General features: G+C 35.5%; 1 protein-coding gene across 2 annotated transcripts in view; it reads left to right on the forward strand.

The window, feature by feature from the left end:
* ZCCHC7 (zinc finger CCHC-type containing 7) overlaps positions 1-18,312 on the forward strand; it is a 116,391-nt gene that overhangs the window by 49,388 nt on the left and 48,691 nt on the right. Inside the window, exon 4 of one of the 2 annotated variants that reach the window (XM_085302121.1) lies at positions 15,814-15,843. The exons of the other annotated variant lie outside the window; for it this stretch is intronic. Coding sequence (XP_085158247.1) covers positions 15,814-15,843 — 30 coding nt within the window. The remainder of the gene's footprint in view (positions 1-15,813; positions 15,844-18,312) is intronic. 2 annotated transcript variants of the gene reach the window in all.

The following is an 18,312-nucleotide window of genomic DNA, read 5'->3' on the forward strand; positions in this document are numbered from 1 at the left end:
AAGACACAGGAAGTTAAGCTAAATGTTACAAGAATAGAGTTTGCATTACCGAAAGTGTAGTTATTTATATTACACTAATAGGTAGCTAGTGGTTTTGGGGGTAGGGTGGATACTCCAAACATCATATTGATTGTAGTTTGTTGTTCAGAGTTGTGGTATATACTATGTTTAAAAGAACTTGTTTGGATTTCTTTTTTATTTACTGTTATTTATAATTAGCTTATCCATTTAAAGAGGCCGTTTTTCTTCAAAGAGTACCACTTTCTTGCTGGTACATGCAAATTGGTAGGAGTGTCCATGTTACCAATTTTTCTTATGGAAGAATTCCTTTCTTATCAACCTTTCTCTCTGTTCTCCTGTGTTCATACATCTATTTGGCCGTTTTAACAAGTAGAGGACAAAGGGACCGTTCCTTTCCAGAGCCTGTCAGTACCACTTTCAGCAAACAGAGGAGTTTCTACTTACTGATACAAAATACCTTCTGTCATTTCTTTATTAAGTGACCATGCTGATGCATACCTGTGGTAGTTTTGCAACTTCTTTACTATTTCCTTGCATGCATACATATAAAAATAGTCTGTGCTATCTTTTAATTGACTAAACTTTATTTTAAAAGAGCAGTGATAATCAGTAAATTCTAGCAGACACTACAGGAATATATGTTGTATTTGTATATGACTTACCTTTATTTCCTCTACTTTAGGGTTCTTCAGTGGTAACAGTTTATTTATTCACTGCCTAATAAGGAGATATAAAAAAATGGAATTATTTCACAATATGCACTAACTTCATATGTTGAAAATTGTTCCCCATCTAGTTTAATAACAATGTATGCTTGTGAACAAAAAGGATGCCTAAAAAGGATTGAAATCCAGCAGAGTTGTAGAGCTTAAAGACCAAATATACCAGTATGGTTGCCCTTCAAAGCTAGTTAAGGCATAGTATCGAGTCAAATCAATTAAATGTCTAATTAAATTTAAAAAACAAAAGAAGTTGCAAGAATGATATCATCGGAAAAATTATCAGAGGTAAGACTGAAAAGAAATTTTGAAAGGATAACCTAGGAGATTGCTTTATTAATGTCAGAAGAGAGAATAAATAAATAAATAAACTAGCCTTAGTTACTATGGTAGTTTTTTGCAGAACTTTTCTATAGTGTAAGTGTGGTATAAATTGTAACACTTTTCAGTAAAGCATAAATAGGTATATAACAGAAAAATACTGTAGTCTGCTTTATCGTGGACATATTGATATTTATACAGTTGCTGTAACTTTACTGATTTTAAATTGTATTTATTTCATAGAATCATAGAAGCAGTAAGGTTGGGAGGAACCTCTGGAGATCATCTGGTCCAACCTCCCCACTCAGCGTAGTGTGTTGTATTTTTCTATTTCATATTTGTAAAATTCTGGAGGCAGTCAAGTTTCCTTCTAGTGCTATAGGAGAGTATCTTTCCCTGCTATAATACAGTGACTTTTGCCTGCTGCTCTGGAACATCTCAGTGTAGAACATCTCAGGTGATTTTGCAAAAACATACATCTCTCCAAGACTCTAAATATTGCAAATGAAGTAGTAATTTTTAATTCAGTCTCTTTAATAGAGATTTTTAGACTTTGCATTCATTTACATTTATATAGTTATTAGACTTACATTAAGACAAGAAAATCTATTAACATCTTTTATGTGAAATATCAGCACAAAATCGTGAAATAAATTAGGGACAGTTTTGTTCTAATTTAGGTCCGACTGGACCCAGTAAAGCGAATATGTACTTTATTTTCATAATTGGAACAACTGTGTCCCAGTCAATAGCATGCTTGTGAGAATGGAACATAAGCTTCATTAGTCAAACTTCTTTCAGCTGAAACTATTTCATGAACAATGATTTAGTTCTACCTCTCAAGTTTAATTTCAGCAAAAACTGACAGTACACTTTAATAGCATCTAACAAGATGCTACTTGTGGAACTTGCTAGTGGTACTACCAAGCTTKTATACTTTGGACTTCCTGCCATGTAAGCTCTAATTAAATGTAATTTAGCAGTAATCAGCCAATTTAAAATGGTGTCCTTAAGTTAAAATTCAATTGCRTTTTAACTCATTAGGTAGCACGACTGATGGCCTTGCTAGGAACTATCATCTTTCTACTGGATGCTACGTTGCCAAGGTTAGCCACCTGTGAATATGTTGGGGCTGTTTACAGAAGTACATACTCACTAACCTTGAGGTGCTGAGTGGGCTGTTTGTGTTCATGTAAGCTATTCCAGACTCTTAGGCAAGCTTTTACGTATCATTTTCTTAATATTTTGTCTGTGCACATAGAAAAAAATTCAGAAATTGATCACAGTTTTATGTTTTGTTCATTTGTGATTCTGAGTTCCTAAATAATAATTATTGTTAGCATTATTTATAATACATACTAGTTTTCCTTGATGCACATTGTTGCATCGCAGTAACCGTAAGAGCATAACAGAATGATAACCTCTCAAGAGCTGAACATACAAGATAAAAGATGTTTGAGATTAATATGCAAATAATTGAAAAACAATGGGAACAGAAGGCAAACGATACCTCTTCTTGAAGTTTCCTTTTCTGTGTAATAAAACATTCAAAGACTACAATTGTGAATTAAATTAGTTTTAATTGCTGGGAGCAAAAACATCATAGAATTCTTACATTTTAGTATGGAAAGGGAGCCAGGTATAACAGGGATTTATTCCTGATATAATCATTAAAAATGGGGTGCAGTAAGAATGAACTTCCCTATTTGCACTTGAAAGATTTCTCTGTGTTCTCTTTAATTTTAAGACCATTGATATTCTGCTTGCTTTATGAAACCCTTTATTACAAACAGTTATGAATATGAACATCTCATTTGACTGCTGATGAACAGAGGAGAAAATCTAAATTAAAACTTTAAATACCACTATTTAATTACCCAAATGGCTTTGACTGTGTTAAAGAGTGCCTGGGATTATTCTGTTTTTCAATTTGTTTTAATGCTTCCTTGGTAAAAGCTGATGGATTCCCAGGCCCATTGCTGTCACTGATGAACTATATAAAGATAAATGACATTATGGTAAATTCCACTTAATGACACATTTTTAATTTTCAGAACACAGACATTTTCTGGCTAGTGAATGAAGGCTAATTACCTCAAGATCAGAACAAAATAACTCCTCATTTTGAAAGATAATAGAAAAGAAATGTTGCAGATTAATGATGCTATTTATCTTTAAAAGAAAAAAAAAATCTATCTTTATCCAGATAGTGCTGTTCCCTGAGGAACATGGTTATAAAATGAATCTGAAGTCGCAACTTAATAGGTTATTAAAATTATTTGAATGTGGGCTCCTCTGGTTCAGCTTTTCCATAAATTTAAATTGAAGGTCTGCTATATTTCTGAAGGAAGCAGCTTGTTTACGAGACCACGGGGAGAAGATAGGTTATTGACAAAAGATGTACTTAACCCCATTCTAAATCTGCTTTCTTTTTAACCTGAATGAAACAGATATGTTTCAGACATAGTTTGGAGAAAAGTTCAAAATTTCTGAATTCTATAACACTTGTATCTTTTCTTTTCAGCATATTTTATTAGAAGAGTRAATACAAATAAAAAACATTAATGCAAATTTGCCTTGGAGATGTGTCAGTAGATGATGTTTGTTATGTAGCATTAGAAACAAAGATTTTGTAGTTTCCTGCRTGGGATGATAGGCTTAGTACATACTGAGAGAAGCTCAGCAGTTTAGTTTCATGTTCAAAATCATGGGTAGCAGAACATTCTGAGTGTGAGTTTAACCTGCATTAATAGGATTGTCTTACTCAGTTTATTGTTATCCCCAACTATCTAACTGATAATACACCTTTTGTTGCACTCCATGCTAAAATTACAGTTGTGTCATAAAAGCCAATTCCTGTCAGACACCCTTCTTCTGCAGCTAACTGTATTTTGAACTGTGAAAACTGTAATTAAAAAAAGAAATTCTCATCTGTGAAAATATCCTTCGTTTAGAATTACTACCTAATCATGAAAAACTGAACTCTTATTTATTTGTTGACAATCAAGTTACTAGGAAATATTGTATAACATGAAATATTCCTTCCAATACTATTCCTGTATAATTTTTCCAGGACCATTGCAATTCTGCCAAATAAGCTTTGCTTGACCTTTGAAGATCTTACTGTTGTACAGGAAGGTGATACTGGTGTCCTCAGCTGGCACAATTCAGAAAAGATTTCTTACAGTTTTCAAAAAAACGTAAAACAAGAACCCCWTCACTAGATTGTGGACAGAAGTCATATTTTTTTCCTTTCTTTTTATTTCGTTGAAAGGAAGAGGGTTGATCATAGGTTTGTCTGAACCAAATCCTCTCACTAATTTGATGCTATTTTGCCTTCTCTCACCTTCCCTGGAAAAAGGAGTGGATTTTACTACTGCATCATTCATTTCTGAAGAAAGCATGGTTGAACATTTCCCTTTTTATTTACTCCTGTTGTGCTAGCAAATTTATGCAAAGCACTAGCGTTTGTCCTCTTTTCCTTGAGTTGCTCGTCCTCTTCTGTATTTGGACAGGAAAAATTATGTCGTATTAAGCATAGACTGGATTTCAGAGGAGCTCCATTCGTTTACAGTAGCTTACGTGTTTTCAAGCCCTTCAAGCCTAATCACGTGCCTTGATCAGTGCTGCGGTCGATGGTGTGTATAACAGACCGCCGTTCGGTGTTGCAGCAGACTGTAGACCACTACAGGTAGTACCAGCAAGCAGTTTTCATTCTGTTTTTTTTGGGGGGGATTATAAATACGCTTCCTTTTTGATGGTAGTCACTTCCTGAGACGGTKGTAGGACTACCTTAGAACTAATGGCATCATTTTGCTTCTCTGCCAGGGCCGGTGCCACGCTACAAAGTCTCTGGGCAAGTTATTGTAAAAGGAGGGAAACCTCCCTGCTTGCTGCAGCAGTTCCCTGAGTTTTATCTCTAGCATCTAAGCATGGCGCTTTTTTTTCTAGGAGTCACTGATAGGACGCCCTGTCTGCTGTGCATGCAGCTGTGTACTTGCTGCGTGTGTGCRCCTGTCCCAGTAGTTTTCTTAGTTAATATTAAGGTTTCTTCAGGGGCATGGTATTCGGTACACTTGCCTGTATCCTCCTTAAAAAAAATGCTTGATAAAAAGATTGGAGCACAGCCTCTTTCTGTCTTGTTTTCTGACAAGTTTACCCTGGCTTAGTTGTGAAAATCAAGAAGAATATAGACGACACGTTTGAGGGGAGAAGGAGGATAGTTTTTGTTTTTAGCCTCAGACTAAAGTCAGGCTCAGGTCTCTTGTTCATTTCCAAACATAATCTTTGTTTATTTCACAGGTGAGCTGTATGTTTTATCCTTAGCCAATTCTTTTACTAGCTGTAAGTTTGCAATCTTTCAGTTTCATTTCATTTGACCTCTGCTAATTTAGGTAAGAGCCTCATTGATTTCTACAGCTTACTTATGTTCTAGTATCACCATATTCAGGTCTCAAACTCTTCCCATGAAAGCTTTCACAGTTTCATCACATGTTGCTGAATACTTTTATACTAAGCACCTTCTGAATGGGAACTGCACATAGAAGACTACTTACCCTTTTCTTCATAGTTACAATATTTGTTCTAGAAATATATAAAATGTATGAATAATTAGCATTCTTCATTTTTTGTCAATGTAATTTACTGTTGTATTTCTACATCACATAACTTTGTTAGACCTTTTTTTTTGTCAGTTAGGTGGAAAGACGAAGAATATTGTTGTATGTACAAAGCAAAGAATTCCTTAAAGGAGGATATGACTGCTGGACTGATAATGTATTAATAATGAGGTCCAAGGAGCACTGAGAGCTAAGTGGACTAAATATGAAAAATTGTCTATCATATGATATGATCATATGCTAAAGCATGCTAAAGCATGCTAAAGCTTTCCTAATTCTCCCCCTGTTCTCTCTGCTTCTGTTTTTATCTACTGCTTTTTCCTTCCTCTTACTCAAATGTATCATCTTAGGACTTTCTCCAGAAAGAACAGCTCATACGCTGTACCACCACCCTATATCAGTGGCTTCACACTTTAAAATACATGTGTGCTATCTATTCTGCTATCTGATGTAGTACTTGTACAAGTATAGGCTTGCTATGTACATAGCCTCCAAAAGCTGCCAAGCACTTCCTTAACCACTGTAGACTGTACTTACTGGCTGCTAAATGGCCCACATCATTAATGAGTTAGCACTGAACAAACTGATAACAGATCCAAGTTAGTGTGTTCTGTTCTCTTTCACATGACCTGATTCCTCATTCACTGTTTAGCCAAGCACCTATATTTGTATTTAATATTTTTGATTGCCAGAGAGAAGTATACAATACGGTATTGTCTACATGATAATTGCAGTGCAAAATGAAGACAATCTAATTTTCTCTAAAGAAAATGAGAAAACACTGAGGAAATATAAGGGCATACAATTTACCTTTTCTGCTCCTTTGGGGTTTTATCTTACAGAGTCTATATTTAAATAGCTTTTCCAATGTGAAAATACTATTTGRCCACTCTGTTTTATCAAATATATTTAAAATAATTATCTAAAGGTAATACTAATCTAAATTTTGGCTTTAAATACAAATTTTTGCTAAAATATTTGTATGTGAACTCTGAAATGAAGAAGGATATGCTGTTTCAAGAAAAAAGTACATAAATCTTGATGGCAACAGATAAATGTTTGTTCTGTTTAGTATTACTGCTTCAGTATTGCTAGAAAAAAATGGCTTGCGTTTGAGGCTAAGCACTGAATAATCAGAGTTTAAGTCCCCATTAGAAAAGTTACTCTTGAAATGCAATAATTTTGTTGGCAACAATAAGAAAAAACACTTCTAGCATCTTCAGTGTTTTTACTGTATTTTCATAGTTCTGAGTACTCTATGCATATTTCTTTTGCTTGTCTTTTATTGTAATGTCTTTGCCTGTGGCTTTGCTTTTTTGATTATTCTACTTTTTAGATCCTGGCAAAGTATCCTCTAGTTGTCTTTTTTTTTTTTTTTTCCCCTAGTTAGAACAAAAATAATATGTGGTTACCAATGAGAGAGACAAAAAACCAAGGAGGTAGGTCATAAGCAATTAATACAAAATGCCCTAGTAAAGCAATAAATACAAAGCAGTTTTATTTCAGCTATTTTTTAAAAATATTTTAAGCCAGGACTAGTGCCTGTAGTATAAAATTCGACTGCTTATTGCTGTGGAAAAATCAGCAATTCATACAATAGTATTTTCTATAAATTATTAATCTATTCCAGAAAGTGTAATATGAGCATAATTTCTGTCCTGAAGGATTACAGGAGTTTAGTTATGCAAGGGAGCAGTGGCTTACATGCCAAACCAATTTCAGATGGTTCAGAAATCAGAGTCAAACTCTGGTGAGTTCAATCTTGGAAGTGTTTGAACTTAGAGCATCTGCCAGACATTGACAGATACTTTTGCAGGACTTTTTAAAAATAAAGTGTTCATTAGAACATGCGGTTGCTCTTGACTATGCATCCAAAGATTTTGGACTTTATCGTCATGTGGTGCTCTTCAGTGTGGATGTATTACAAGGTGTAGTAACAGCATATACAGGGACCATAGGCTGGAGAGCTCGCTTTTCATTTCCTGTCACAAATTAAGGGTTTTCTTCACAACAAAAGACTTTGCTTCTCTGTGTATTCCTGCTGTTTTTAGGCTTAGCTTGAATGGTAACTCCACTCAGATTTTCAAAATTGAATTGGAGTTCAGAAAATACTTCAGAAATGGACACCGGTGGCCACTGAAATAGCAGCTGCCATACGAAAAGTTTTGATTCTCAGAAGGTTAAGGTTGTAGTGCTGATTGCAGCTGCTTCAGTTTTTGAAAATGCAGTATATTTTATAGAACCCGATTTATCTTTGGGAATTGTCACTATTTATGTAGTAGATATGTATCATTTCATCAAATTTCTGTGCAGAGAATAATGACATTGCTACTACTTATTGCTTACAAGTTCCCATTTGTAAGTTTGCAGGTAGTAAGAGATGTGACCATTATAAGTGCATAAGCGAGGATACTCAGCATTTGTTCAGTAAGATTTGAGAGGGGGAAGATTTTGTGCTTAGGAAGTGRAGCAGAACTATTTTCTGACTGATCAGGATTTCTTTTTTTTTACTTTTTCCAATATAAATCTCAAAAAAATTTAGAATGATAGAATTAGTCTTTGGAATTTAGGTTATAATATCAAAAGTATATGACTTTTAGATGTGTAATTATTCTACTATTTGTATGGAATGCGAGTGATAGGTATCACTTGTGTTTTAAGAAATAGTACAATGCTTTATTTTGCAGTTCTTAGTGTTAGTTTTTCTTGGTATTAATTGTAGTAGCATGCATACTGTCAGAGGTGTATGTATCTGTATTTTATCTAGATTTCTGATGCAGTCTGGTTCCAGAAACTACAAATTCCGTTTTTAGGTTTTATGACTTTCAGGTTTTTATTGGAGAATTAATAATACAGCCAAATAGATCTTATTTTTTAAAATACTAAGATTTTATTTTGATTGTGTTATCCAAGACACAAATCTTTTAAAAATAGCTCCGTCGTTAGCATTGGGACGCCTATCTAATATTGATAAATATATTCTTCCATTCTGCTAATGAAATCCTACTCTCAGTCAGCAGCATTTTACAACACCACAGCAATAAGCAGTGTCTGAAACTACGAGGGTCTCTGAGAAGTTCTTTCATGTCTAAGCTAAAATGTGCTCAGCAAAAAGAAATGTAAATTTAAAGAAATCTCCAATTTCCTGTTCTATGCAAAGCTTTGATTTTTTGCTGATTCAGGCAGTAGGGTTGACACTGGAGCTTCTCATTTCATCTGAAATAATCACTTTTTACTTTGGAATGGTCTTTCATTTTTAGCAGCAGTATCTTCTGAAACAGTCCACTTTGTATGTATGAATCTGTTTTTCTCCAGATAACACAGAAAGTAAAACTATCAGAAACAGGTTCTCATCTATTACTTTCCTGAGTGCATAGAGAAATACTAATTTCCAGTGGTGCCCATTCGGAGACTTCTACTGATTATTTTCTTTACCTTTTAGACAAGACAAAAAGAGGAAGAAGAAAATACGTATGTAGTCTAAATTGACTATGCCAAATAAAACATTATATTTCCATAGAAAATGTAAAAGGAATATAGTGAATGTTAATAAAGCTGTCAGTAAAAACCCTGTTCCTAAACAACTGTGTCTGAGCTATTGCTGTAATCTTTACAAAAATCCGTGCACGACTCGTGTCTGAAAACGATGTCTCTTGAGTCACAAACTTTATGTATGGGTTAACAGTTAATAAGGTTGTCTCTTGCTTTGTATTTCATACAGTTAAAGACATGCCAGTTATTCATAATCTTGTGTTTTGCTGTACAATTTGAGACTCAAAATTAGCTCTTACAGGAGTTATTTTTAAAAGAACTTGGTGTAGCCAGGCATATGTTTGGAAAGCGCAGAAGTTTGCTGGATGATGTTGCAGTGCTAATCTTGTCAATACCAAATGACAGTTGGAAGTCTGACCCACACATTTTTCACGGATGTGGCCATAATTTTAGCCCTTTTATTTTGAAGACCGATTTGCATCCTATGGTGATATAGTTAACTTACTCTGTTTTAATAGTTCTTGTTTTCCTTCCATARCTGCTACAGTATACCCTATTCTGCCTTTTCATCTTCTTGCAAAGTCCAACCATAGGCCAACCACTAACTGCAGTAGGGCTTGCTGTAGAGGTTCACGTGCTTTAGTCAGGACTGACTGCGTGGAAATCTCTGTAATTTTCAGTTCGGTTGTGCTTACTGTCAGCATGCGACTTACCTGTGGTTGAAACACACAGTTCTTGACTAAATGTATTGGTTTTGTTAGCTGTCGTGCAGGTACAATCTCCAGTTCTTACTCTGCTTCCCCACTTGAGTGGGTAAGGTGTAACTTCTTCTTAGTGGAATTTCTGTTGCAATGGCCTTGAAGGCACTCTTTGCTAGAGGGGTGAGAAAATCTAGCTTCATCATAGCCACGTTGTTTTGTATGCCTTGCCCAAGCTGAGCAGCAAGGCTTCTCTCACTGTTACRTTTTAAGAACTACTTATTAAAATATCTTTTACTGTTGCTATTCCGYAACAGCTGGGAGCTATTTGCTCCTTTCTTCATATCCGTTCATCTTAGTTGTGCCTATTCTAATACAGTCCAAATCCTTTGGGTCAGGACCAGTGTTATGTCTTACATTTATAGAAGCAGTATATGTGCGAAGATGCAATGCAGAGAGACAGTGTTAAAGTCAATCTAAGAATGTTTTGTAATGAAAAATGCAGATTAGTCATTTATTTAAGGAGATACAAAAATCTGGTTGGATATCAGTCGATCTGGTAGAAACAGGTTGTATAAGCAGAATCAGATAGAATCAATCAGTAGTGCTGATATATATGTTAATCAGTCTTCAATAATGATATTTAAAGTGCTTATTTAGAAACTAATTTTGAGAACAGTTGATGTTTTAAATAGTGAAATAAGAGGCTTTCCTGACTGCTAGCAAGGGAGCCCAGCTTTGATGACATTGATGTTTTATTTTCTTGTCCCTGAAAAGTTTTACTTCCTGTAAGGATTTATCCTGCAGAGAGGACTAAGAAAAACGAAGCTTATCCTGTGAATGTTTGTAGAAACACCACCAGATTAAGTATTTCTGACATGCTCTGAAGGAGGTCTTTTCTGGTCTTCAACAGAAATGATAATGGATATAACTTTGGAGCTTTGGGAGGTAGAAGTGTTTTAAAGAAAGAAAAAATGTTATTAAACTGTAGCATGAGAAATAATGTTGCAGTTCTGCTGTAATCATTCATAATACGCTTGAGGGTAGATTTGCCAAATTTTGAAATTTTCATAGGGCCAACTTTATCTGCTTGCTCTTCTGGTTTACTCATTGACAGTTTATTGAATAAAAAAAAAAACTCCCACAATTCATTGTTTTCTAAAGGTTTGYTTTGGATTTGGATTTCCCGCTGTTGTTTCTCCTTCCTTGTCACCTCTACTGTTTCTTATCCCTTTTCTCTAGAAATAAAATCCCTGAACATCCCTTTTGCCATTTCACTCTTCCAGAGTTCCTTGTGTTTGAGTTCAGGTTCAGCAGAGAAATACTCTGTACARAGGAGGTTCCTGACTTTACCTTCTGACAATCACACAGTAATTATTGCCCAGTAGCTTGGGCAAATATTCTCGGAGCTGCATTATTTTGTATCTTAAAATGRGGAAACAGCAGAATTCTAACTCTCTCCAACTGTTACATCTTTATCGTAAGCCAGTACTATTGTGCCAGTTCAGAGTGTTGGTCAGTTGGCTGGTTATTTCTGCTGAAACAGATGCTGGAAGCAGTTGGCACTCAGCTTCTCTCAAGGTTCATGCTCTCAAAAGCTTCTGTGCACTTGGAGCCATTTGGAGACTGCCATGTACTGACTCTCATACAGATCTCCAACTCAGRGAGCGTGTTAAATCAGGATACTCTGTTGCTGTTGAAAGTTGCTTTTAGCTAGAAATATAGGAAAGTGCCTGTTAGAACTTGTTTCTTCTTTTTGACAAGTATGCGTTATACATTCTGAAAAGCGGATGGTTTTTAATATACCGGTGGAAATATGGCAAATAACTTAGATTTTCTTAAGCAGTGTTGTTTTTGTCATTCATGTTTTTATATCCTCCTACTTTTAAAGGTAGCTTTAATGGCAGAAGCTAAGGTATTTTACAAGATACTTCTGTAAGAAGCAATCTTTCTTCAAAAATAACTTTTCAATTATTCTTCCCAGTATCTTTCCCCATCCACAAAATTCACTTTATCTAGAAATAGCATGTAGCAAATGATATATCTACCATTATTGTCAATGTCATGGCCTTGTGTCATGATGCTAAAAGGTATCTCCGCAGATTCTTGTTCTTCAGCAGTTGTTTCTTTCAGAACGGGGCTCTTGTATAGCTGTTTGTTGAATTGTGTACCTACTGAATTAGGCAAAGACCTGGGTAAAACCATTTTTTTCTTTTCCTCTTTACCCCTCCCCCAAACTTGCTTTTGTCATGTATTGGCTTGCTAATCCTTGTGTTGAGCAGTATCAGACATCACCTTTCTTGGGGGCACTTAGTCCGCTCTTCCGCTTTCTTTGTCAAAGGGCTCCCTTAATAGGAGAAGTCAACAGGGAGGACAAAAAGGATTGAAAGTTGTATTTAATCGGGGTCAGAGAGGTGTTGTTCAGAGTGACGGGCCCACAGGCAGGCTGGCCTTTTATGCGTTCCGACGCAGATGGTCCCAAAGCATTCAGCTAAGAGAAGAGAAAGCTGCCCAGTGAAAGCTATTGTAGGGCAGCATCGTTACACTTGAGGAGGGTTGCCAAGGGTAACTGGAGAGTATCACCAGTATCGTGTGATCACTAGTCTATGCCATAGAAAATGTTAGACCGAGGATTGCTTTGGGTCCCTTGGCTTCTTGATCTTCATGTGTAAACAGTAATATCCATTGCTAGCTTTTTAAATTTTAATATCATTATTTTTTCTTTGAGGTGCACAAACTGTAAAATCATTTGCATTTCTTAATTTCAGAACAGCTACCTCCTGAAAAATGTACAGCTACTTGTTTTAGAACATATTGCTTTTCTCTCCCTAGGGAATGGTCTAATAATATCTGAACTTATTAAGATAACACTGTGTTTGTGGAAACTTAATTTTTAAAAATTTGACTGAATGCAAAATAGCTGAATTAAAAAGAAAAAAAAAAAAAAAGAGGTATTATTCAGCACATAGAAAGCCTGCGGAGTAGCTTTTGGAAACAGTGCCCCAAAATAACCCCGGGCAATTACTATCATATCCTTTTTGGTTTAAACAAGTAACATATTGCAGCAAGTAAAACATGTCCCTGACAAAACAGTTCAATGCATTTTTTAAACAAAAACCCTACTGATTTTGTTGTTGAAGCCACAGATGTTCAAGAGGTTAATTGTGCCGTAAGTCCTGCATTAAGTGTCAATTGAAAGTGCAAATAAATGTGTGAACCTTGAGCATAAGTGCATGCTACCCAGGGAGAGGTTAGCACAGAAAATCGAGTGGAGGCTAAACAGCCAAACACATGTACCAGCGGTACGTAAATAACTGGCATTCTTGGATGCCCAAATTCAGGCTGTCAGGCACGATTTTCAGTTGTAGCTAAGGTCTGCGGGGTGTGCTTAAAATGGGAAGGGCAAAGGCATTTGGCTCACCTTCATACTTCATAGTCGTGATGCTGGCCGGTTCAGCGCTTGGTACAACTTAGAGCATGGTGCCCAAAGTGCTCAGGAGGGATGTGGCACAGAGCCAGCTATGCCACCACGAATTCCTCCATGTCAAGAGGATCTTCAGTTGTCTGATGAGGCTGGCTCTGTTCTGCCAGAGAAATGAGAGGAGCAGAAGTAAGAGATCATGACCCAGCCTTTGCTTTATTATTTATGTTTTTTTCACAGTCCTTATTAGGGTATAGTCCTCTGCAGTGGAAGTGTCATAAACCCACATAACTTGCACAGGTAATGCTGCCATAACTTATGATGTGATGCAAAATTGCCAGAAGATTAAATAACTGGAGATTTGATTAAAAATATCGGTCATTCTGGATATTTTAGCACTTCAGTAGATTTTTAACACTGAAAGTATAGTGTATGATAAAGCAGTTGATGTTTTCCTGTTGCTTACTTGTTTTTTTATACTGCTGCAGATCACTAGTATATTTAAATCTAAGTATTCCCTTTGAAACTGATAACAGTGAAGTCTGTTGTGGATTTCAGGCACTTTCCAGTTCTGTATACTATTTGAATAAAAAATACTTTCCTATATGATCTGTATGATGGCTTTGGCTTTGGGGACGGGGGGGGGGAGGTTACACATAAAAAAATTAGTAGAAAAATGACATGTTATTTTTATCATGTTACTGTAAGACTGCAATGGAAAGGAAGGTTTTGCAGAATTTCATGATGAACAGGCATGGAAGCCAAAGTATAGTCGTTATAATGAAACTTAGAAAATAATGAATGCCGGAGGCAGGTAGATAGTTCAGAGCATGTGTCATGAATGGTAGAAAAGAAAAACAGTGTTTCTACAAGTCCCCTTAGCTGCATTCTTTTCAAGCAACCAGTTAAGGTATTATTCTTTCTAGTTCCAAGGGAGGGAGGCTATATTCCCTTCTCAGGTTAAGAGTAACCATAGACTGTCTTGTATTCACAGATTTTGAATGTTGGTGGTGAGTGATACAATCTGTTTGTTTGCTTGTGTGTAGGTATGTTGAGTAGGTGGTTTTCTACTTTTGTACTGTATTTTCAGTTTCTCAAATCATAAAAGGAGTCTTACCGGGAGACATACTCCAGATTATCATTTCTGTTATACCTCCCTTTGCACTTTTAAAAAATATTTTTAAGATAGTCTGTCAGCTTTYCACTTACTTAATCATTGCACTGTAGGTCTAGTGTGTTTTCTTCACTGATCAGTACAAGACAGTTTAAATTGAGCATATGAGAAAACTAAAACAAATGTAGGAATAACACGTTTGAAATGTACAATATTTATACTTCCTTGATAAATATATGGTTTTTAAACTTCTGCATTGGATTCTTTAAGTGAAAATATATTTCTAAATTCAGTCATTGCATCTTCAGAATAAATAACAGATAGTAAAGAGGGAGACAAAGTTCTAGCATCCAGAAACTTATTTGTTCCTAACATGTCAAAGAATTGAAATAAGATTATTTGAAGTTGTKCTTAGCAGAGATCATAACTGCAACCCAGACATGGTAACATTTCACTCTTTTGGATTCAAATTTCAATAWTTTGGATTTGGCCTTCCTTTCAGGAATTCAGTATTTAGGAAGAATATTTTAAGTCTGATTTTTAATTGGTAGTATAGATGTGGGTTTTTTTTTCCAAAACCCTGTGCACTCAGTATCAAAGCCAAGTCTGCTGATAATTCTTGGCCATTGGAAATAGGCATATTTGTAGAACAATTTTAGTGTTAGGTTGCATATTGATTWTGTGGATTAGTCACTCTGGACTCTTTAATACACTTTTCCAGTACCATTCAGGTAGCACTGTAATGAAGTGCTATTCCTCACTAAGATAATCTGTGCTGATAACAGGCCCTAGTGTGAACAGTTATTCCAGCAAAAATGCCTTCTGCAGAAGTAATTTCTTCTAGGCAAAGGTGAGCAGAACTAGAGCTAGATAGGATAACAAAAACAATATCGTCAACAAAGTACTTCTATGCTTGTAGCATTTGGTAGTATAACTTACTTTAAAAGAGAAAAGCATGCCAAATATAACCTGCTAGGTGTGGATATTATTTCATTACAAAGACAGTGACATGCAAAGCAGGATTTTCACTATTTTGTCTCTTAGGAAAGCTTCTGTAAACATAAATACTGTCACTAATACAGTATTCCACTGTTTGCTGATCCTGTGCAATACATTTTGTGGCCAGCTGAAGAAAAACAGGTAGATAAGAGTCTTCTTCTGTTTTCTCCTCCACAGTCTAGCTTGCCTTTTTTTAAAGTTGTTTGTTAAATTCTGCCATGCCAATTCATACGTATCTCATAGAATATTTGCCTTATTTCTCAGCTCTTCAGGAYTGTATAAGAAATTGTAGTGATCCTCATGAGATCTGTGGTAATTCTATTTCGTGGTTCAATGTGTGTGCTCCAGTAAAGAGTTCAGAGTATTAGACCTGACATTTTATTGCTTTTCTTGTCTCGTTCTTCTGTAGTGCCTGTGGATAGAAGATGGGAGTTAGAAAGTAAGTATTTCCTTTTTTTTTAATAGAGCAATGAGCTGCTGCAGTACTCAGGAAATCTGGTTGGTTGCACATTTTAAATGAGGCATTGATAACTTTCTTCAGTGGTAGGACTAGTTGTTCTTTTCTGAGTGTTGCTAGGTAGTAGTAGAATCCATTTTGCTGTCAGCTCTGTAGTCATTGATTCAGACATCCATTGCCCTTCTCCAGATGATGGGGGAAATCCTGAAAAGATTTCAGAAACTGTTGCCCTGATTTGCAATATGGAAAGTATATTTGATAATTTTGTGCAGTAGAATCATAACTCTACTCCAGTGACCAATGTAAGGGATTTTTAYGTGATTTATGTAGGCTAAACTGATGAGATTATTCAGTCTTTATCAGAAAAGAATGACTTAAATCAAAACTTTAAATATTAACATGAGAATGTGGAAACATATAAATATTTCTTATAACTGATCCTAAGWTGAATTATATAAATATGTATTTTAAAGAATATTAATATAAAAAAACAGCATTGAAACTTCAAATAAAATTTCTTTAACAATGTTGTAAGAGAAAAATTCTTTAAAAATGTTTATCAGTATGAAGTGCATATCACTACAGCAGCAATAAGATGATGAGAGTTGCACTACTTGAACTGCAGTTAGGAAAGGATTCTTTTGTATATAAACTACATTCCAATTAAATTAATACCAGGAAAAAAGTCCTAYTAAATATCTCTAAAAGTACTGTTTTAAATATGGTTGTATCCAACTGTATCACACTATAGCGCTGTTGTCTGATTCATTTTCACCAAAGGCTTTTTAAGCTTTCAGAATTTAAATGTTTAAAACCAAATATAAACTTGTGAGCTATGCTTGTCCCCATCTAAGTGTTTTATAGCTTGAATTCATCAAAAGAGGCTGTGGAAATACTTGAGCAGCATCCACAGGAGATAATATAGTGCTTAACCATTCAAGCACTTCTTTCTTGCCCTCATGTTTATTTGACCTTAGTATTCGAGTGGACTACTTTTGAATTTTTTTTAATAATTTTTTTTGCAGAACAGGACTTTTGAATTTCAGTAAAATTGCTTGCAGTACAGTTACTGGGGCAGTAACCATATCCCACACAAATTGTATTCATACTTGATTTCTCTCTTAAGTAGAAAGGAGATCACAGGATATATGCCTAAAAGCAGTATGGTTCTAGTTTAATGCCTACTGGTTATAGAAACTTGACTAGTAGTGCATTCAAGGAGTACGTATTGCTATTCTCTAGTTGCAGTTCAGTGAAACAGGGCTGACTTTTTCCTCTCCTTTTACACATCATAGCGTCATCAGTGGCACAAATTCAAAATCAAATGCTGTTAGTTTTGACATCAGTGTTTTGGAGTAGCTCTCAATAAAATGCTTTTTTTACCAAAATTTGGGATCTTGAGCAAATTTATCTATACCATTCTGTTTATAATGTTCCTGGACTAGTCTAAAACACAAGCTTTTACCTTGATCCTGAAAAATGCACAGCAGCTTTCCTGTTCGCGCTTGGCAACTGCTGAGTGTGTGAACACAAATGAATTGCATAGATAGCACTGTGAAAATTTAAGCTATGCTGGCCAAAGTCCTACTGAAATGATAGGCCAAAGGGCAATGTAATAAGAAAAGAACAGTTAGGCTTTGCATTTTTGGATTGAGGGTGTGGATCAAATCATTTCTAACATGCTTTCCTTACATCTGGTATGGCAGTTCTTTGAGAAAATGTGCAGTTATCAGAGACCTTTAATTTTTTAAAAAACTCTTCTTGTTAGAGAACATACGTTTGGTAGATCCAGAAGAAACTTGTACTTCTTGTCAGCATGGTAGTTAAGATAGTCATTGTAAAAGTTTACAGGCTTTTCTCATTGCTGGTTTATCTACTTAAGGAGAAAAAAAAGAAGCCTAGGCCACTGAGACAAACAGTCATGATGTAAATAAATACCTTTTAGGTATTATATGATATACTTTTGACACAGCCATTTAAGTGTCAATTGCTGTTACAGTGGAACCTTCTCCATAATCGAAGGACCCCTGTGTGTTTTCTGAAAGAATGAAAATATGCCACTGAATATTTTAAATGTGCAGTTCTTGAAAAAATGCAGAATATGCAGTATACAAATTTCAGACTGCCAGTCTTTGGATCCACAAGTCTTTGGCCACCAGTAAAAGCATACTCTGGGCTACAGGGGAAAAAAGAAGTGAAATCAGAGGTCTCAAATTTATCAAATTTTCTTGTACTATCCAAAACTAGATAAGCAAAAATTGAAATATCTCATTTAGAWCTTTTTTGATAATTCTGTTGCATTCCTATACCCTTCCTTCCCCGCCCCCTTCCCCCCAACACACACTCTTTTTTCTAGGGGTGAGGGAAGGAAAGAGAATGAGGGTCTTTATGCTTTGGTCTTTGTGACAAGACTGGAACTGCTCCAGACAAATGGGAAAAACCTCATTTTTT

Source organism: Rhea americana, unplaced genomic scaffold (assembly GCF_003343005.1).
Source record: "Rhea americana isolate MKP2758 unplaced genomic scaffold, rheAme1 scaffold_186, whole genome shotgun sequence".
NCBI lineage: Eukaryota > Metazoa > Chordata > Aves > Rheiformes > Rheidae > Rhea > Rhea americana.